Source organism: Arvicola amphibius, chromosome X (genome assembly GCF_903992535.2).
Source record: "Arvicola amphibius chromosome X, mArvAmp1.2, whole genome shotgun sequence".
Taxonomy (NCBI): Eukaryota; Metazoa; Chordata; class Mammalia; order Rodentia; family Cricetidae; genus Arvicola; species Arvicola amphibius.
In genome coordinates, this window is record NC_052065.1 from 88192788 (window position 1) to 88215211 (window position 22424).

The window sequence follows — 22424 nt, forward strand, 5'->3', positions numbered from 1 at the left end:
ATTTTATATTCTTTTTTCACGCAGATGTTTTTCTGGCCACAATAATTTTTTTCTTGGGGCATATATAATATGTAAAATGTCTTTGTGACAAGTTGTCTACAAATACTGCATTATAATGAATGTGATATATTAGAAAATGTATGTTGCTTTATTGGAACATCCATTTTGTGATTGTAAAAAAAAATATTAAAAATTCTTCCCTTGCATATACTGCATGTTTTATTCAACAGATAAACTTTAATCTCTGATCTTTTAAAAGTCATCTGAATATATAAACTTGTATTTTTAAAGAAGGTTTAGATATTATTTGAGTTAAAACTATTTTTATGAAATTATCAAATAATACGAGGTGGTATAAATTAAAAGTCTCAAAAACTCTTCTGGTTACCACTGTGAAGAGTTTTTACAGATAGAAGTGTATGTTCATATACACATAGTATGTATGTTCATATATAAACATTTCACTTAGTAATTGTATGATTTTTTTTCAGATGCTGGAATATCTCATTCATTTTCAGAGCCGTATCGTATCCGTCGTAATGTTTTTTAGTTGGCTTCAGCTTTGTGTATATATGTGCTGTAAAGAGTGCTATGCTAAGCTAAGGGGTTTTAAAGAGGAAAAAATAATTCACCACCCCCTTTTTTGTGTGTTATTTCAGCTTCTGTTCCACATAGAGATGCAAATATACGTCAGATCAAAGTTTATTTTTTTACCTTTAAAAATGATAGAATTCACCATTTAAATAATTTTAAAACATACAATTATATGCTCATTAATATACTCACAGTGCTGCATAGGCATCTCCACTAATTCCAGGGTATTTCCATAATTGCTCACACACACACACACACAAACACACACAAAGGAACTATATACCTGTTAAGCACAGAGCTTCACTTCTGCTCTGCCTTTGTCATCTGGCAAACACCAATCTATTCTGTAGATTTATCTCTAAAATTTTTTTTTTATTATTTTTAGTGTGTGTTTGTGTGTGTACGCGTGCATGCATGTGTACCACCATGTGCATGTGGAGGTTGGAGGACGAATTCTGAGGGAGTTCTCTCTTTCCACTATGTGTATCCCAGAGATCAAACCTAGGTTATCAGACTGGACTGTAAGTTCCTTTCCTCTCTGAGCTCTCCTGATGACCTCAGTTTCCCGTTCTCTGTATAAATGGACATACACAATTATATAGAGCTGCTGTGCTGTTTTCAAGGTTCATCCATATTGTAGCATGGATTTTATTCCTCTCTGATTTGAATTTTTCCATCTTGGTCTATACTTGATGTTTATCTTTTTTATCTCAATCAGCATGGTGAGTGTGAAGTGGTGTCATATTGTGGTTCATATTTCTCTGATGCCTAGTGTTGAGCATCTTTTCATACTTACATCATTTTCCTAACATTTATTTATTATGTGTTCAATGCTCTGCCTCCATGTATGGCCACATGCCAGAAGACAGTGCCAGTTCTCATTACAGATGGTTGTAAACCACCATGTGGTTACTGGGAATTGAACTCAGGTCCTCTGGAAGAACAGCCAGTGCTCTTAACCTTTGAGTCATCTCTCCAGCTCCCTCTTTTTCTCTTTTTATTATTTTTATTGAGCTATGCATTTTTCCCACTCCTCTGCATGTGTTTTACTTCATTGTGCTTATGCTGTTGTATTAAAAACTGCTTTACCCAAGATGATGAAAATTACCTGTTTCTTCTTAAGAGTTTAGAGATTTAGTTCTTACATGTATAGGCCTTTGATGTATTTTGTTTTTTCTCTGTGTGTGTATGTTTCCCCCCGACACACACACCTCAGAAAAGAAGTGAAACTGGGGGAAAGCCTGCCTTTTTTCTTAGTTGTAATGTTAGTGGAGTTTTTCAGTAAATGCCCTGTATGATAGAGAAGAATTTCTCGTCTGCTCTCAGTTTATATAAATTCATTGCTGTGGATGTTGGTTTCTAGGTATTTTTTTTAATCCAGCATCATTTGCTAAAAAGTCTGTTGTTTTTCTCATCGAATAGTCTTGGCATCCTGCTACAAATGGGTTTGGTTCTGGACTCACAGTTCTCCTGTCTTAATGCCAACATCTGTCCTTGTGCTTGTACAACACTGTTTGGGAAGTGTGCGTTCTCCCATGTTGTTGTTGTTTGGTTGGTTTTTGCTTTTTTTTATACAGGGTCTCTCTATGTAGCCTTGGCCAGCCTGTCTATGTAGATCAAGCTGGCTTTGAACTAGATCCACTTACCTGCCTCTGACTCTCACATGCTGGGGTTCAAAACTTGCACCCCTGCTCCCAAACAGTGTTTTTTTAATGAAAGGTGACTTTTTTATTAAATTTTTTAAATATAATCTTTTCTCATTTTATGCAGCTATCCCTATTCCTACTCCCTCCCCTCCCACCACCCCAGCCTTTCCCTCAACCCGCACCACTTCCATCCACTCCTCAGAAAGGGTGAGGCTTCCCATGGGGAATCAACGAAGTCTGACACTTCACTCTGAGGCAGGACCAAGGCCCTCTCCCCTATATCTAGGCTGAGCAAGGTGTCCCTTCAAAGAAAATGTGTTCCAAGACGCCAGTTCAAGCACTAGGGATAAATCCTGGTCCCACGCCAGTGGCTCCACAGACTGCTCAAGCCTCACAACTGTACACTACAATCAGCAGGCCTAGTTTGGTCCTGTGCAGGTTCCCCCGCTATCAGTCCAGAGTCAGTGAGCTCTCACTAGCTCAGATCAGTTGTTTCAGTGGATAGCAACATCATGGTCTTGACTCCTTTGCTCATATATTGCACCTCCCTGTCTTGGACTGGTCTCAGGTAGCTTGGTCGAGTGCTTTGCTATAGATCTCTGTATCTGCTTCCATCAGTTGCTGGATGAAGGTTCTATGATGACAATTAAGGTAATCATCAAATGGATTAAAGGGGAAGACCACTTTAGGCATCCTCTCCACTGCTGCTTAGAGTCTTAGCTGGGTCATCCTTGTAGATTCCTAGGAACTTCCTTAGTGCCATGTTTCTCACTAGCCCTTTAATGGCTCCCTCAATCAAAATATCTCTTTCCTCTCTCTCCCTCTCTATCCTTCTCCCTTCTTGAGCATCCTGTTCCCTCATATTCTCCTCCTCTTTCCCCTTTCCCTCTCCCCATCTTCTTCCACCTTCCCTCAATGTTTTCAGGAGATCTTGTCTGTTTCCTCTTCCCAGGGGGATCTATGTATGTCTCTCTTAGGGTTCTCCTTGTTACCTAGTTTCTCTGGGATCTTTGACTATAGGCTGGTTTGCCTTTGCTTTATGTCTAATCTAATGAGTGAGGACATACCATGTTTGTCTATCTGAGTCTGGGTTACCTCACTCAGGATGTTTTTTCCTAGTTCCATTCATTTGCATGCAAATTTCAAGGTGTCACTTTTTTTACTACTGAGTAGTACTCCACTTTATTCATTCTTCAGTTGAGGGGTGCCAGTGTCGTTTCCAGGTTCTGGCCATTATGAATAATGCTGCTATGAACATAGTTGAGCAAATTTCCTGTGGTCTGAGTGTGCATCCATTGGGTATATGCCCAAGAAGGGTATTGCTGGGTCTTGAGCTAGATTGATTCTCAATTTTCTGACAAATCGCAACACTGATTTCCAAAGTAGCTGTATAAGTTTGCACTCCACCAGCAATGGAGGAGTGTTCCCTTTACTCTGCATCCTCTCTAGCATAAGCTATCATTGGTGTTTTTTATCTTAGCCATTAGGACTGGTGTACGATTACAGAGTATCACAGAGTCATTTTAATTTGCATTTCCCTGATGGCTAATTTCTCTGATGTTGAGCAATTCCTTAAGTGTCTTTCAGCCATCTGCAATTCTTCTGTTGAGAATTCTCTGTTTAGATCTGTACCCCATTTTTGATTGGATTATTTGGTAATTTGAGGTTTAATTTCTTGAGTTCTTTATATATTTTGGAGATCAGTCCTCTCTCTGATGTGGGGTTAGTGAAGATTTTTTTCCTATTCTGTAAGGTGCCGTTCTTGTCATAGTGACTGTGTGCTTTGCTTTATAGAAACTTCTCAGTTTCAGAGCTGATAAACAAGTTCAGTAATGTGGCAGGATACAAAAATCAACTAAAAAAAATCAGTAGGCCTCCTATATACAAATGATAAAGGGGCTCTCCAAATCCACCTTTTCCTAGTACTCTGTAACATCTGAACGTGTTCTTTGTTACTGGCTGCCTTTCTACCGTTTCCACTGTAAAAATCGACAGAAGTGTGTACTGTCTTGGTATTCTTCAAGTGGTGTTTCACTCAAATAGGTTTAGACAATTCCAGCACATTCCTGGAAAACATTTTTAGGGGAGGAATTCTGCTTCAGATTCCATTTACAGTTTTTCACAAGAGCTGGAGGTATCTGTGGTAAGAATCTAAGATGGCTAGCCCCAACTCTCTTTGCTCCTCTTCAATGGTAACTTCATACTCTGCCACTGCATCCAAGAATTCAATGCATCTCTTTAGATCTGGTTTTGTATCACAGAATTGTCTGAAAAGAAGTCTTCCTATTGGCTGCTTGTCACAAAGGCTGCTAAAATCCTTTTGACGGAGCCTTCAGTAGCAGTGTTGGCCGTGATGTTCTCGAGTTCCATGGTCCGCCGTCCGCGCCTCTGGCGCTGTGGTGGCTGAGGTCGAACTTTTCGGGGTGCAGGCAACAGGCGGGGAAGGCTGGCGGGGAGGAGACCCTAGAGCTACAGTCGCAGGTTCTGCGCATGCCTTGTCCTGCGGGACAGGGCTTCGGGATGCTGGGCTGCGGCCGCTTCTTTCTTCTGGCGTTGCCACCACCGCCTCCAGGAGCGCCTTTGTCCCCGAGGCCGCCGCCCGTCGCGTCGCCGTGGGCGCAAAGGCAGGCCCCGGAAGGCCAGTTTATGTTGTACTAGGGGCCTCTGCTATTGTCGCCGCGTGGGGCACTGGATCTCCTAGCATCATTGCCGGAACCCAGGGCGCTTAACTCTCCCCTGGGTTGGCACTGAGCCTCCGCTGCGCCCCACTCCACAGGGGAGCTTCTCTGGAGGCGTAGGCTACAGCAGCCACTGCCTGCTACAGCCTCAGCCTGCTATAGCCTCTGCCGCCCGTGGTCGCCAGATAACTCGCACAGTGTTTTTGTTCTTTATTAAGATTATTTGGATTTTGGGGGTCCCTTGTAATTCCACACAAATTTTAGGACAGTTTTTCTATTTCTACAAAATAGAGCAGTTGAAATTTTAGTACAGTTTGCATTAAGCCTGTGAGGAGGATTGCTGTCTTAATTTCAACATTCCAATTCATGAAAGTGGTATTGTTTTTATTTAATTCTCTCAATGATGCCTTATAGTTCTCAGTATTCAAATCTTTGTTAAATTTGTTTAAAAATCCTTTATTTTACTTTTGGAAGTGTCATTCTTTTCATAATTTCAGTTGCAGATTTCTCACTGTATATATAAAGCAGTATCATTAGGAATCATTTCATTGACTTTTTTTTCCACTTCTTCCACTGGAGAATAGGCACTCTGCTCACGGATATTTAACATTGAACTATGCTGAGAAGTTTAAAACGCTTCCTTATCTTTGTGAGATCTCAAAATAATATTAAGGAAATTATACAAGATTGTGCTTACAAATTATGTTAGAATTTACTGAAAATTATTGTTTTAGAGTTTAAAAATTACATTAACTCTTGTGGTTAAAACCTCCATCTAGTTAAACTTCTGAGTAAATGTTTTGGGGATACAATAGTTAATGTGTATGATTCACAGATATTTTGGAAAGTTGCATTTAAGAAACCATTTCTGTTGAGCAGGAAAGCTTAGAGGATGCAATGAGCAAGTAATTCTGTCATACTTTAAACCTAGAGGAGTTACTTGAAATTACACATCAGCTGTTAGAGAAATGAGGTTACTTACAGAATTCTGCTGAAACTTACAGAAAATAAGACAGAGGTTTGATTTAATCCTCTCCATGTGTCACGGCTACAGATTATGGCATAAATATACTGAATATGATGGTATAAATATATTGAATATGGTCTATAAAAATATAGGATAGGAACTCATTAAGCCTTTTTATTCTGAAATACTTTATCAATTATAAAGTGGGAAATTCCTGGCCTAATAAATATACAAGCGCCCATACAATTAATTCTGCTATATAGCTGCTACTCTAGTCCCATATGTCCAATTGACTATTTGACATTTCCACTTGAATGACTTTATTATTTCATAGTAACCCATTATCTGAAATGCTGAGTCCTTGATCAGTGAGTGATGTCACTTCCAAAAATTGCCTTCTCATGGAAAAGGTGCATGAGCCTTTGTGACATATCTTACAGTATGATGAATAATGACTGTTGTCTATTGAGAGTATATTTGCACACCCGCCATTTTCCTGTTACCTACACCCCACACTGCACCATCTTCTTCTTTCATACTGAAGTCCAGATTGCCTGGCTTATGTGAATGCAATGAATTTGTGTCCTACTTTGGATTTGGTCACTAGTTCTTCGAGTCTCATTGGATACTATTTCCCCCCTTAATTTTAGAATAGGTGTATTGAGTTAGAATTATTAATATTTGAAGTCTTTGAGTGTACCATCCTGTGTGGGTTATATGGTTGTGAACTATTTTTCTCTGGTCTGAATATTGGACTCCTTGCTAACCAGCCAGTTTCCAAACAGCTCTTTTTTCTTAAGGAAGGCTTTATTTTTCTACTTTGAGGGTGGACTCCCTAGCGGTGGGTAATTCCTGGAAGCAGACTCTCAAGGCAGCTATAGCATCAGTAGCCAGTAAGCAGAGAGCAATGAAAGTTCCTAAACGATTTATACATTTTCGTTTCTCTTCTAAACTTTTATAGTCATCTGTTTTTCCTGTTGATGCTTGTTAGAGGATAGGCACGATCACGGCAAAGGCTTCATGTTTCGTTCCAATCATTCTTCATTCTGTTTTGTTTCCTCAAGATACTGTCACTTGGAAAACGTTTTGTGTCCGTCCGCTCCTGTATGACATAGAGTGCTTCTAGTTCTTCCGTTGTCCCGATCCTCAGCAATAATTTTCCTTCTTTTTTAAAATAAAATTTTTCATTCATTTCAAGACAGAGTCTTTCTACATAGCCCCACCTGTCCTAGAGAGCTCACTGTATAGACTAGACTGGCTACAAACTCACAGAGACCCTCCTGCCTCTGCCTCCTTTGTGCTGGGATTAGAGGTGCGCTATACCACGCCTGACTTCTTTTTTTGTTTATGTCGTGTTTTTTTTCCCTTACCCTGTGTTTTTGCCATCTGTGGTTTTACTAAATTATTTTTCTTTCCCAAATGTCTTTTTCTGTCCCTCTGAAGTCATTAAATACCACTTTGGCACACATTCTATAAGGACTTTTACTACCTTTTTAGTGGTCTCAGAAACCATGGTTGAAGACTGACTCAAATTATCCAAATCACCCAAGATCACTAGGTATGATGCCAGATCCCTGTAATTGCAGTATTGGGAGGCTGAAGCAGGAGGAACAAGGCAGCCTAGTCTATATATTGAGAGTTCCATGTGGCCTGACATACAGCGTGAGATCTTCTCTCAAAAAGAAAATCAGCCATTAAATAAAAAGTTATACAAGATCTTAGCTCTAGTGAGCAATGGAACTAGGTTTTGTGTTCTAGGGTGTTTTAAATTTTTCCTAAAAAAATAGCAAAATTATTATTCATAACGTTTTTTATATCTCCTCATCTCCCACACCAGACAAAACCAAAGATGTGAATTTAAGTGCTTATCATATAGTCTGATCCCAAAGAGATAGTCTCCAAAGATTCAAAGAAAAGTTTACTAAACTTTGAAAGTTGAATTTTTTGTATTTTTTAGCTTTATTTAGTTTATGTTTCTGTGAGTGTTTTGTGTGCATATAAGTCTGTGTATTGTGTGCATGCCTGATGCCTGGAACTGGAGTTACAGATGGTTGTGAACCACCATGTGTGTGTTGGGAATCAGGGTCCTCTCAAGAGCAACAAGTACTTTTAATCACTGAGTCGTCTCTCCAGCCCAAGTATTAGCTATTTTTAGGTGTGTGTGTGTGTGTGTGTGTGTGTGTGTGTGTGTGTGTGCGCGCGCGTGTGAGAGAGAGAGAGAGAGAGAGAGAGAGAGAGAGAGAGAGAGAGAGAGAGAGAGAGGGAGAGAGGGAGAGAGGGAGAGGTGGGGTGATGAGAGAGAGCGAGAGCATGCGGAATTTAGAGATCAATCTCAGGAATATCCACATCTTTTGAGATATCATCTCTAATTAATTGACCTTAATCTAGGCTCACTGGCCAGTGAGCCCCAAGGATCTGTCTGTTTTTACATCCACCTTGTGCTGCATTTTGCATTTGTAAATGGATGGTATTGTGTTGTATAAAATTTTAGTGTAATGAGCATGATTTTACTCTGTTCACTCCCCTATACCTATTATAGTGTCGTGTGTGTATTAGCATCTTAAATACATACGAAAGCAATAGTTTTTAGTACTAAAGTTCTGTTCTGTTTGAAAATTCAAGGCCTAGAAATCATTCAGAGCCAAATGTGGTTGCAAATTCTGAATACCAAAAGACCAATAATAGTTGATATAGCTTGTAATCATGAAAATATTCTTTGAAATTTGCTAAGAAAGGAAAAAAATTACCTATTTTTTATTAGTATCTTAAAAATACTGCATTAAATTAACTAATTTTAGAGGATATTTATATACTTACCACCTTGATGTGACATGTTTTGGTTTCGTAGATACATGTTCAAATACATCAAATTATATGCTGTGTAGTTTTTGTTTATGAAGTGTATATTAATGAAGCTATTTAATCCACTCTTTTTAGAGGCAATACATTCTTGATACTTGTCTTTCTTTAAATGGATTTTATTTGATTTTTCTGTGTTCTGGGGTTTAGTTTTTATTTATCCTTTCTCTACACATTGTTTTCTCTACACATCTATTTTCTTGCTTTGTTTTCTAGTATTTCCATTCTTGAAAGAGTTTTTGCTTTATATCAATAGCATACTTTAAATTACTTCAGTTGGGGACTGGAGAGATGGCTCAGAGGTTAAGAGCATTGCCTGCTCTTCCAAAGGTCCTGAGTTCAATTCTCAGCAACCACATGGTGGCTCACAACCATCTGTAATGGGGTCTGGTGCCCTCTTCTGGCCTGCAGGCATACACACAGACAGAATACTGTATACATAATAAATAAATAAATATTTTAAAAAAATTACTTCAGTTGATGGCAGAGCACTTAGGCCTCCTGTGATGGAGATCAGCACTTCTTACTCATGTTCTAGGGCTCTGATGATATTGTGGCTATAAATTAAAAACCTTAGTAGTATTGAAACATAAACTAGCATTTTAGTAATTCATATTTATGACTTATGCGTTTTGGAAAGTACACTTTCATGGGATATCTTCAAAGAGAATATCCTGATGTTGGTCCTTTTGTATAAAATAGGTATGGTTCAATATTAATCTGCCTGAAAGATCCTGATTGTATATTTGCCTTAGTCATGTATTGAAGTAAATTTTATTTTGTTTTTGACACATGATCTTCTATACCTTAGGGTGACCTGAGACTGACGATTCAGCTCTATAGTGACTGTCCTTAGAGCACTGATCGTCCACTCTCTACTTCCTGAGTATGGGGATTACCTGCATATGTAACCAGCCGTGGCTGACTAAAATAACTTTAATTGATGCCTAAAATGTGTCGCCATATTTAAAAACCAGTTTTCAAGTTTTACTTTCTTTAACCCCTGTACTTCTTACTTTTCTAAAGTTACCAGGCAGTGACATTGCCAGTGGAAGTGATGTACTTTCTGACGTCATACCCAGTATCCCCAGTTCACCTTGCCTGCTTCCTAAAAAGAAAAACAAGCACCGGAATCTAGATGAACTTGCTTGGAGTGCAATGACAAATGACGAGCAGGTAAACATGCTGGCATTCTTAATTTAAAGTGGATGTGGAATAAAGCTTGTGTGGAGAGAAATGTGAAACCTCCTTTAATTACCTCTTTGTAGCCCCCGAATTGTGTGAATTGCTTAATAATTCTGAAATTGAGCTTTAACTTTTTCTAGTAAGCAAATGAAATTAGGACATCTTAGCAATGATCATAAGAAATTAGTAGCTTTCCTATTCAGACAGCAGTTGGTGCTTCATTGGAGCCTTGGGCAAAATAATTCTTCTAACGTCTAAGTTGTGTTATAATTCACATAGTAAAAGTCATGTATTAACACTGATATTGTTTGTTGTTATTTTTCTTCACATAGGTGGAATATATTGAGTATCTGAGCCGTAAAGTCAGTACTGAGATGGGCCTTCGGGAGCAACTTGATATTATTAAAATCATTGATCCTTCTGCTCAGATCTCCCCTACTGACAGTGAGTTCATTATTGAACTTAACTGTCTCACAGATGAAAAACTGAAGCAGGTATGAAAAGTAAATGTACACTGTTTATCTACTGAAGATGCCACCATCTTATGAAGTGTAGGCCTATGTGAATCATGTGCATACTCATATATTATCAAGACCAGAATCCTTGCTGTGAGATGGAACATTAGGAAGCACTGATGCTGAGCTAAGACTTGTAGCTCAGGGCTAGAGGGTAACATGTACAGAGCCCTGAATTCAGTCCCCAGGACTGCGAAGAAAAAGGAAAGAAAATGACCTGGAGTAGTGGCACACGTCTGTAATCATAGCACTTGGGATGTAGAGTTAGGAGGATCACAAGTTCAGGGTCATCTTTGATTTGTTAAAGACTTCAGGGCCAGCCTGGAATATCTGGGATCCTGAATGTCTCAAAGCCAAAACAAAAACTGAAACCTCCCTAGTCCTACTTAAGAAGAGTTTTATGTGGCCAGGCATGTGTGCCGAGAGATTTGAGTCGCCTTGTGGAATAACAGCCTGCACAGAGTGACATCTGAGGGACCTTTCCTCCAGTGTTTTACTCTGTACATTTACGATCCCTTCCAAATAACAGTTTTGCTGCACCTTTTCTCTCATGCGTGCTCTAATAGAAAGGCTCTTAATTCTCTGCCTCTGGTGTCTTGCATTTGGCATTTGAAAATTCTCATTTCTCAAAACGAAATATTTCCCCCCATTTCTGCTAGTTTCTTTAGTGTGGTAAGTTGATGTGTTGCATTTAAAACCAGGTGCCAGGCAGAGGCAGGCGGATCTCTGAGTTCGAGGCCGGCCTGGTCTACAAGAGCTAGTTCCAGGACAGGCTCTAGAAACTACAGGGAAACCCTGTCTCGAAAAAAATAAAATAAAACCAGGTGCCATTGTCCCCTTCGCAAAATTTAGGGGGAAATGTACACGAGTCAGAAAAGGAATCATTAATATGCTTACCTCATTTTTAGTGTAACCACATTTGTTTGATTTTGTTGTTTCTCCTTCAGTGTTATTTTCTCAAAATTCAAATTCTAAAGGCCAATAGAATTTGCTAAATAATTTTTATATTTTTAAAATATAGGTCTTTGTGTTTGCTGGAGTTTTGACCCCTTCTGGTATTGTGGTTGTCCTTCTCCTCCCTTCTTCCCTTCCCTTCCTTTCCTCGTGCTGTTCCTCCCCTGCCCCTCTCTTGTGTATTGTTTTGAAACAGTCCCAATCAATAGTCTAGACTGGCCTAGAATGCACTATTAAGCTCAGACTGGGCAGAACTAGTTGCAACCCTCTGCCTCGGCCTTCCAAGTGCTAGAACTAATACATCTGATTTGGTATTCATTTCTATATTTGGGTGTTTTTTATTAGCTTCTGTTCTGCCTCTTTTATGCATCTCTGCATCGTTCAGATTGAACACACTGTGAGTTTTTTCCTCCACCATCTTGAGGGTGGAGTATCAAGGTGCAATTCTTACCAGTGCTTGTCCATGTGTCCTAAGGTCAGAAACTATATCAAGGAGCATAGCCCTCGTCAGCGGCCTACAAGGGAGGCCTGGAAGAGAAGCAACTTCAGCTGTGCAAGCACCAGTGGCGTGAGCGGTGCCAGTGCCAGCGCCAGCAGCAGCAGTGCCAGCATGGTCAGTTCTGCAAGCAGCAGTGGGTCCAGTGTTGGAAACTCTGCTTCAAACTCCAGTGCCAACATGAGTCGAGCACACAGTGACAGCAACCTGTCTGCGAGTGCAGCAGAGCGGATTCGGGATTCAAAAGTAAAATGTCTATTCAATACAGAACTTTACCTTTCAATATTAACATTAGGACGCTTTCGTTTCAATCTTCTGCAAACTAAAAATTGCTCCACTCTCTGGATGCCTGTGGGTCTTGGTTTTGATTGAACAATCAGAGTGCTCCGCTGTTGAAGAAAGCTCGAGTGCTTTCAGATACTCTTCACGCACTACCATGCTGCCTTCAGTCTTTCAGTTTTGATGTTCCCTTTCAGTAAGAAATACTAGAAATAGGAAAATAACAGCTTACTCTCAAGATTGCAACTCACTACTGAGCAAATCTCACTATGTTGCTAATGTTGCCATCTATTAGCTTCTAAAACTGTTGTGTATGCCTTTGGTGTGTGTTTGTTTATGCATGCGGTGTGTGTGTGTGTGTGTGTGTGTGTGTGTGTGTGTGTGTGTGAATTTTCTTGATGTTTTAACCTTAACTGTTCCTACCGTTCCTTGACTAAGGAAAAAGTAAGGCTTTCTGTAATCTAGTTCTATTCTTTTATTGTTGAAACTTTTATTGTTGAAATTTTATTGTTGGGCACTTGTAAAAGGAAGTAGAAGTACATATGGAATGGTTATGTGGCTCAGCGTGGGAGTATGTATGGTTCCTTGCAGTGGCACAGAGTAGAGCCCATTTAAAGATGAGAGAATCTCTTTAACTCTTTGGAAATCCAGTGATCAGAAGATACACAGTGATTCCTCCCCCTGTTTTGTTTTGCTTGATTTTGTCAAAGTAGAAGAAACAACCATCTTTGATGGTCACCAAGGGATTTCACTGAATTCGTGGTTCTTTTTTTGGTATTAGTTTACCAGTGATAAGGATTCAGGTTTCCTAATAGGCTTTTAAGCTAGCATTTGCCTGATATTAGGAAGGCATGATTCCTTTGTAGCCATTGGGAGATTTTTAGTATTCTGGGGTAAAATGTACCTTGAAAACATAGCATTGGGGATTTGGACAATGTTTTCTGCATTTTATAATCCAGTATTGTACTCTAGCATTTTGTTTTTGCTGTGATGATGCCATTTTACCCTAATTGAATTTTAAAAATACAAATTCTTGACAGTATTTTGTTGTCCATAGCTAGCTCAAACAATAAAGAATCAGCCCTTGCTAGCCACAAGAATCACTAGTCAGATACAATAAAAATAGAATCTTATTTTTTTTTACATCTAAGCTGATGTATTACTTGTTGGTATAAGAATCACTCTGCAGAGAAACTTGAGCAGCTCCTAAAATGTAGAAAATAGAGAATTTGAGCCACATAACCCTGGGCTGCATACAGCAGTGTCTAAGCCTTACTGACTTTGTACTTTTCACTTTGACAGAAGCGATCCAAGCAGCGAAAGCTACAGCAGAAGGCCTTCCGCAAGAGGCAGCTGAAGGAGCAGAGGCAGGCCCGGAAGGAGAGGCTCAGTGGGCTCTTCCTCAATGAAGAGGTGCTGTCCTTGAAAGTGACTGAGGAAGACCACGAAGCAGATGTTGATGTTTTAATGTAATAGGGTAAATCTATCAGCAGTCTTGTAAGCATTGTTCTGTTCTCATTGGCTTACATGCATCTTGACCAGAAGTTTGGTTAGGGTTGTGCTGATGTACCATTAATCATTTAGGCCAGTGGTTAGCAGAGGGTAGTCCCAGTACCTGCAGCTTCAGCATCACCCGAAAAGATGTTAGAATCGCATTTGAGCCCCATTCCAGACCCATAGGCCGTGTGGATTTGGGGCAGCACTGTGTTTTAACCAATGCCAGATTATTCTCATGCACATTCTGATTTAAGAATCACTGGTAAATGTCTTAACTATTTTAACTTTGTGGTGATTAAATGGGCTTTTCAAAGACTAGTACATTTGCAGTTTAGGGGATGTCCATGTATAGATGACAAATTGTTTGTCACTATGTGTAGCATCTGTAATTCAGTTCCCTTCTTAATGATAAGATTTCTTAGTTTAATTTTTCAAGAGGGCCATAATATAATTATCAGTTCCTAGGGGCAAATCTTTGAGGTGAGGGTGCGCATAAGTCATGCATTGCTATTTACAATAGTGCCTTCATTAGGTTTAGTTCCGTTTTCATTAAGTATTAATACTAAGGTATAAGTAAAGGCCCTAATCTTTTTCAGTTAGATGTGGTCTTTTTTTATCTTTCTGTACTTTATGTCAAGTGAGAATCATTTCTTCAAGTAATAACTACTAAGAAAATAATGGCTACACTAGCAAAATTTTAGACTAAATGCCTTGTTGATTAATTTTCAAATGGAGATTCCAACTAAACAGTGGTAGCATATCAAACTTTCCCATTGCATCCTTACATTTTAGGCTGTCAGATAATCTCCAAACTAGATTATTTATCTATTGCTCTCTATCAGAAAAATCCCAGATTTTTATGCAGAACATCTCCAATTTTATATATTTCATTTGCCAGCTTGCAAGCATATGAACAGGCTAATGTTCCTTAACCGCGAAACCACTTAGAGTTCTACCAACCTGCAGAAAGCGCTGAGAGAGGACTGTAGAAAGCACCTTTGTGGGTTCCTGATAGGACTCTAAGTCTAAATGTGAAATCATGGAGTTTCTTTAATGTTTTCAAAGAATTCATGATCATGAACTTAGAAATAGTCTGATTCCTTTACCACGTGTTCAGGCATTCACATGGGCTAGAGAAGATAGAAACGGAGACTGACAGGTGACTTGCTTTCTGACTTTCATTTTTATGACAGCATTTGGAAGGCAAACTGATCATGTAATCAATGTTTCGAAAAGACTACAGTTCAGAGGTTGATAGGCTCTCGACAGTATTTAAGTTTAGTTCTTCAAAAAGATTGACAACTTAAATTTCCTTCATTTTCATTTGGTATAAGGGCTTAAATTTGACTAAATTCAAGGTGAAAATTTAATCCTGGTGTGTTGGTACACACTGTTGTTAATCCAAGCATGAGGTGGGATGACAAGTTCAAAGCCAGCCTGGGCTGCATGGTGCTACTGAAATTTTGTATACCTTTAAAAGTTTTAGTTTGCTTCCTTGAAGGCTAAAGAATTGAAACTGAGAGTAAAGATTAGTGCCTTGCAGCATTGCTGAGGTCTGTGGTCCGGCCTCCTAAAGTAAAAGAATGGCTGTGTGCTTTCAGCTCGAGGAATAGTTCTGATTTTCCTCCCACCTACTTTGGTACTCTAGTTTAGAGGGACCAAAGAGATCTCGGGGTCAGACCCTAGAATAATTGATGAAACGTGTGCTCTGTTTTCCCTTCCAAGCACAGAAATAGAACAGAGAAGAGAAGCAAATGCATCTAAACCAGCTGCCTTCCCTTAGTAGCAAAATCGCACCAAGGAGCTGGTGCATGCTCTTCTCTTCCTGTTCTCTGAGGAAGATGGGTAACACTGAGATGCAGAGCAGCATTTATCCATCATATAGTTGCCAACTGTTTATTTGAGGAAAATGCAAAACTGGTTCAGGATATAATTTTAAGACCAATTTCTCTATGCTCCCAAGAATCATGTAGTCTTGTTAACTTAGATTTAACTTAAGTCACTATTGAATAAGTTTACCAAAGTGCCATTGGCAGATTTTTAAACTATAAAAGTTTGCATATTTATAGAAATATGTCATAAAATTTTTTGTGAGTCTATTCACTCTATACATTAGAACCAGAATATAAACTCTATTTGGAGGAGATTGAAAATACTTTCATTTAAAAGCAAAAAGTGGAACTCTTGGACTTGTTTATGATTTAAAAGATTAAAGTCTTTCTCTTTCCTTCCAAAATAGAAGCTATATCACAAAAAGGCTGTTATCTGTCAGGACGTTTCATGTGGCTGAGAGAGAATTGTTGGAATGGGTGGTGATTTATTAACTCTGCTATCTCTGTAGGGTCTATTTAAAACAAATTCAAGTCAGTATCTTTTCTTTCGTTTTCAATGGAAAGCCTACATAATCAGTTAATTAAAAGGCAAATCAGGGAAATGCAAATCAAAACTGTTGAGAGTCTATCTCATTCCAGTCAGAACAGCTATCATCCAGGAAGCCAAAAGCAAATACTGGTGAGAGTAGAGACGGGGTAGGGGAGGGTAGGAAGGATCTGCTAGGGAGAATACAGAACGGCTGTACCAGTGGAAATTAATATGGAAGTTCTTTTTTTAAAAAATTATGAATGGAACTATATTATCCAGCTATACCATTCCTGAGTATATGCTCAAAATAAATGAATTCAGCATATGGCAGGAATACTTATATTTCCATGTTTCTCACAGTATAGTTCCCAATAGCCAATAAATAGATGCTTATCGGCAGATGAATAAAGAAAATGTGTCACACAGAGCATAGTTGCATTTAGCCATAAAGAAGACTGGAATTATGTCATTTGCAAGAAAACAGATGGAACTAGATGGAGATTGTCACATTAAACAAAGTAAGGCAGACTCAGAAAGACAAACATTGTGGGGTTTTTTTTACATGTGAAGTCTAGATTTAATAAAATGCAAATTAAGAAATTAGAAGGGGACACTTTGGGAAGGGGAAAGGATCTAGTAAAAAGGGAATGGGGGGGGCAAAAGATGGTAGGTAAATATGATCAAAGTAGATTATAAATATGTATGGATAAATTGGTGAATGAATGAGAAGTCCCAAATTTGCTCCAATGTTGGTTATCTTCTGTACAAAGCTGACGGTGGAGCGAATAAGTCTCCTCTTTACAGATTTATCCAGACTTTATTAGAGACCTTGGAAGACTATGTCAGTCCTTGTTGCAGCTTTTAAAAGTGGGTGTAGTGAGTTAAGCTAAATGGCATGTATTTTTATACAGTTTTGCAAATGATTAAAGGAAGGCAGTGTTCTAGAATGTGGTAGGTTGTAACGGGCTGGTTTATTCTGTCTTACCAAGAACATAGAGTAAAATGAAACTTTTTATTCACCTTTGGTAGATAGTGGCAGCTTTATTCAGTTCCTCTGTTTGGTGGGTAAGTTAGATATTGCTGAATTAAATCCCAAAAGCTGACTTATCAAATAATGACCTATAGTGTGCGTAGACATCTCATTTTTTAGCTTTTAAAAGTGGTAAATTCCCTCAAAAGGAAAAATTATAAGAAATTATTGTATAAAGATATCCAGATTCTGATGAGCTTTAAAAATTGTAAAATTTATTGTATATCTTCATATTTAAGCCAAAAATGTTACTACATAAACACTATAGAAGTCTTGTTTGTTTTGGGTTCTCGTAGCAGACTTTTTTTTTCCATGGCTTCTCTTAGCCTCATGTGCCTTAAAGGTGGTGAACTTTGACATTTTCATCAATATCAGGCTTTTCCAAACTCAAATATCAGAATGTTATAATTTGGTTCATATAATGCTCATGGTGTTTGGATATTAGTAAGCAAAACTTACCAATAGTAGTAGTCACAGAGTATCAAATGATGCAAAAACCTTCAAATCTTAGACACAATTGTGTAAAACTAGTTTTGATCCACAAGATTATTGAAGAGCCTTGCATTTATGTAAAGTTTTGATTAATGTATTGTTTTTTTCCACTGGAGAAAAATGTCTGAGGCCAGGATACTTTTTCTTTCCTTCTTCTTTCTAAGACAGGTCTCCCTATATACTTCAGGCTAGCCTTGAACTTGCTATGTTGTCCAGGCTGGTCTGGAACTTGTGATGCTTTCCCCTTAGCTTCTCTGGGTTTTGGGACGCAGACATGTCTGGGGAGTGTACCTTTTTAAACTAGCTAACATATATCATGAAAGAATTTTTAGGGTCTAGACAAAACTCTAGAACCAAGATTATAGAGCAAGGTGTTTCTTCTTTTAATGTTAGGGATTCATTGAGCTCCTCTGTGTATTCATCAGGTCACCCTGTCCTCTCTCCTTTTTAACAAATTACCTCTTAGCGCTCTGTCTTTAAGAATTCTTCTTTGGAATTGATGGAGGGTGAAGTCAGTTTGACTTAGCTGATAGTATAGTTCTTTTGTGTTCAATAGTAGTGTGGATGTTGAATTCGTTGACATTCAACATATTTAAGTTAGAGGTAAATTGCGTCTTGAAAGGGACTTTTAGGAAATAAATATTTGAGTAAAAATCTAGTATGGTAACTTTGCAGTAGTTTTAAACTTAATACAGTGGAATAAATTTTATCTTAAAACTGAACATTATTAAATGTGTAAGACCTCTTGGGTATTTTGAGCTAGGCATTTCTGTCAGAGTAGTATTTGGAACACAGTCCTTGGAATATTTAAATTTGGTCTTTGAAAAATAATTTACGTTCTCGTTCTCTATGAGGCTTAGCGGGAAGTCTGAAATGTCTTATAACTGGCTATTAAGAGTAAGGCAGTGGCATGGCATAGCTTAAGGTCCAGATTGTCTCACTATGATTTAATTTCCATTTCTTAAATACTAAATTTGTTTGCAGCTTCCTGCCCCATGATTTTTTGAATTGAGATTATTGATGTTTTAACCTAGACCAGACAATGGCAAATTGCATTTTAATTTGACATTCATGCCAAACTCAGAAAAACCAGTGTGGTCTTCGCTGATTTCAGTATGTAGTAGTTTTTCTTTATTGTCAGGTTTCTTCTGTTACATCTTTGTGGTGAATGGAACCTGTGGAGATATGTGTTCTTTTTTGTGGTGATGTATGGGGTGGAAAAAGGAAGAATTGCTTAATTAATACATATCTGTTTTGACTATGTCAAGGTAATTGTAGAATCAATGTGTACAGGTGATGAGTACACACTTAAGATGCTGAATTGTTCAGAAGAACAGCCATGGCTTGTTCTGTAAAGTTGCTTGTTCTTAAACTGAAGCTGACCTTTTAGGTTTACATTGAGATTTCGAGGCTTTTAGAGAATGGAGCTGGTAGTGTCTCTTCCTGTAGTGGGTGAAATTAATTTCCTGTTTGAGTAGCTTAGATAAAAGTATTATTCATAAATCTTTGTGTTAGCAATTTAATAGGACTGTTGCCAAAAATAACAATATAACAATAAACACAAGTACATGTAAAACATTTCACAGACGGTTAAGAGTTGCAAATTGTGGGGCTCCCCCAATTTTCAAAAATTAGGTATGTAGTATCAATATCATAACCAAAGTAGTAGGAAGGTGACTGGTTCAGAGAATCTGCAAGTAGTCTTAAATACTGTAAAGTATCAGATTGTTAACCAGGACTTTTTCCTGTATTCCTGCAAAATATATTCTATTAATGCACTTTTGTATATATGACAGTCTCCTGTACATTCTGTACCTACTACGGTGTATATAAAACCTGGTTGTTTTTCTCAAAGCTATGTGAGGAGGGGATGACGATAGAGCACAGTTGGTTTCTATGTTGAGTTCCTTCTCACACATGAAAATATTTTAGCTGTTATGTCTAAACGAATATGTATGATTATAACTGAAGCTGGCTATGTGGCAGAATTGTCTTTTGAACCCAATATCAGAATGAAATGAGTCATTTTGGTCTCTAAGAATTATGGTAATCATTCCATCTTAATTCTCTCTTTTCAAAACCCCACTGCTATTACTACTGTATACTCCGAATCAGCTCCTCTCAAAGTTCCATTCCTGAGCATTTACCACTAACAGACAACTGTCCTTATCGTTGGTGGCAGTTTGATTGGACTTTACAAATTTCTTTTGTGAGAGTCTCAGTCTCCCAAAAGTCATGAGTAAAACATTTTTTTCTGAAGAGATCAGATTTCTAGAGAGATTATCATTCACACCATAAGTGAAAATAAGTTCGATTTTTTTGTTGTTGTTGACAAAAACGATGTATTTTCTTTATGTATTGCTGTAGAACCTTTTAAAGTTAAGTTTCCAGAAAAGAAATGTCTATGATTAGTTGTATGTGTAGATTCGGGTGCCAATCTGATTTTTGTTTTTGTTTTTTTGTGTGTAAGTTTTTAGTTTGCTTTTGTTTTTTGATCAACAATGTTATTTCTTGCCACTAGAGGGACGTCTATGGTTCTTTTCTGCTTTGGAATTTTTTTTTAAGTTTCACAGATTGGCATAGACTTATCCTCTGAATGTTTTGTTAGTAACTATGTTCATTTATTAGTCAAAGGTAGATTAATTAAGCTTGTTTAATGAAAAAGGCAGTCTTACTCATGCTGTCTGTAATCTTCCATTTTTAATAAATGTTAGATACTAAGTAAAACCTGTATGTGTGTGTGTGTGTGTGTGTGTGTGTGTGTTTCTTTTTTAAGGTACTCCATAGCTGTACTGTCCTAACGGTAGGCACTAGACATATGTGACTGTGTAAATGAATTGAAATTAAATGAAGTTCAATTTTTTTCCCTAAGTCATGCAGCAGTATTTCAAGTGCCCAAATACCCACATGTGGCTTTAGGCTGATTTTTATTTTGGAAACACAGAATCTGAGAAATGTTCCACAATGTTGGGCATGGTGGTGGCACATGCCTTCAATCCAAGCATTTGGGAGGCAGAGGCAGGTGGCTCTCTGAGTTCAAGGCCAGCCTGGGCTACAGAGTGAGTTCTAGCACAGCCTGGGCTATATAAAGAGACCCTGTCTCAAAAAAACAAACAATTTTTAAAAACTGTTCCACAATCACAGAGAATTCTTGTGGAGAGAGCTGCTATCGAGATTTGATGGTTGCTCTGGTGGTCATTATCATCCTACATAGTATTCAGTGCCTAAGAGCTGCTGCCCACAAAACTGGTAATGACTGGAGGGGAAGTGAAGTTTACTTGGTTTTCTGTTTCATTAAAATCACTGCCAAGGGCTGGAGAGATGGCTCAGAGGTTAAGAGCGCTGGCTGCTCTTCCAGAGGTCCTGAGTTCAATTCCTAGTATCCACATGGTGGCTCACAACCATCTGTAATGAGATCTGGTGCCCTCTTCTGGTGGGCAGGTGTGAATGCAGGCAGAACACTGTATACATAATAAATAAATCTTTAAAAAGAAATAATGAAACCACTGCCAGAGTTGGAAGCTTGTGGTTTTAGTGGAAGAATTTCTCCGATACTATTTCGTTTGACTATGAGAAAGTTAATGTTTGAATAAGGTGATAAATTAGGCACATTTCTTTAGTTGATTAGTTTTGCTGGTAAGGGTTGAACCTGGGCCCTAGAACATGTTAAACTAATGCTCTTACTCTTGAGCTGTACCCCTGACCCCACAATTTCTTAGTTTTATTATTATAAAGAGGCTGTCATGCAGCTTTCTCTGTGAGTTCTTCCTTTGACATAAATCAGTAAATGACAGTATTAGGACACGGAACCAAGTACAGACATTTTTTAAAGACAGCCTAATACCGAGTGCTCAGCCCTAGCCACAATAACATGGAGGCAACAGTGAAGAGACTCAGCAGGATGCATTATATGTTGATATATGTATATGTAACAACAATGGTTAAAGAAGAAGCCATGAATTTGGGAGGGAGGGGAGGGTCAGGCATGGGAGGGGGAAAGAGCAGAAATGATGTAATTACATTTAATTTAGTAAAACTATTCTTACAAATAGAAGTGTGAGCTACAGGATCAGTGTTTCTCTTAATTCTTGTGAGAGGAGATTCTAATAAAGGCACTGTTTCTTGAGCCTGACAATATTCTACCCTCTTGCTGTTGGTTTGCACCTCATGGTAAGTGGAATATTATAATGTATTATCTGGGTTTCTTGATGATAGGCTGGCAGTTACTAGATTTAGGTCCAATGTCACTCACTTGATTTTTTTTTAGCATGACATTCACTAGAATGCTATAATCACTATATATGCTACTTCATAACTGTAATTTTGCTACTGCTATGAATTGTGATGTAAATATCTGTGTTTTCTAAAGGTCTCAGGTAACCACTGTGAAAGGGTCATTCACTGGGTTGAGATCCATAGGATGAGAACAGCCCCTAATGCTACAAAAGCTAAACCCAGGTGACAATTTCATCTCAGTCTGATTTTGTAAAAAATAAATGTACTTCTGTAACATATACTTGTATGTATATGTGTATGCTTTATGTATATACACACATATATATATACACACATGTATTTAATCATATCTATAAAAATACTTCCTAATGTCAAGTAGTCTATTTATTTACAATAAAAAACATAACCATTATTGTTACTAAGTTCAAAAATAATTCTGCATGTTGCTGACCCTAATATAAAATTACGTTTTCTATTGCTTGAGTTCTGGTGGTATCTTGGCCACTGCCCTCTCCTTTTTCTCTCCCTTTTCATGACAGAATTTTATGGAGTGCATGCTACCCATGAGCTTCTGATCTTCCCGCCTCCATCTCACCATCTGAGCACTGGGGTTACAGTCATACACCAGCATGCCT

At 38.2% G+C, this 22424-nt stretch overlaps 1 protein-coding gene across 1 annotated transcript in view; it reads left to right on the plus strand.

Annotated features, from left to right (window-relative positions):
- The window catches only part of Fam199x (family with sequence similarity 199, X-linked), a 33538-nt gene extending 11374 nt beyond the window's left edge, over positions 1-22164 (plus strand). Inside the window, exons 3-6 of the mRNA XM_038316845.2 lie at positions 9771-9920; positions 10262-10423; positions 11874-12140; positions 13476-22164. Coding sequence (XP_038172773.1) covers positions 9771-9920; positions 10262-10423; positions 11874-12140; positions 13476-13646 — 750 coding nt within the window. The 3' untranslated portion in view covers positions 13647-22164. The remainder of the gene's footprint in view (positions 1-9770; positions 9921-10261; positions 10424-11873; positions 12141-13475) is intronic.
- Positions 22165-22424: the final 260 nt, after the last annotated feature.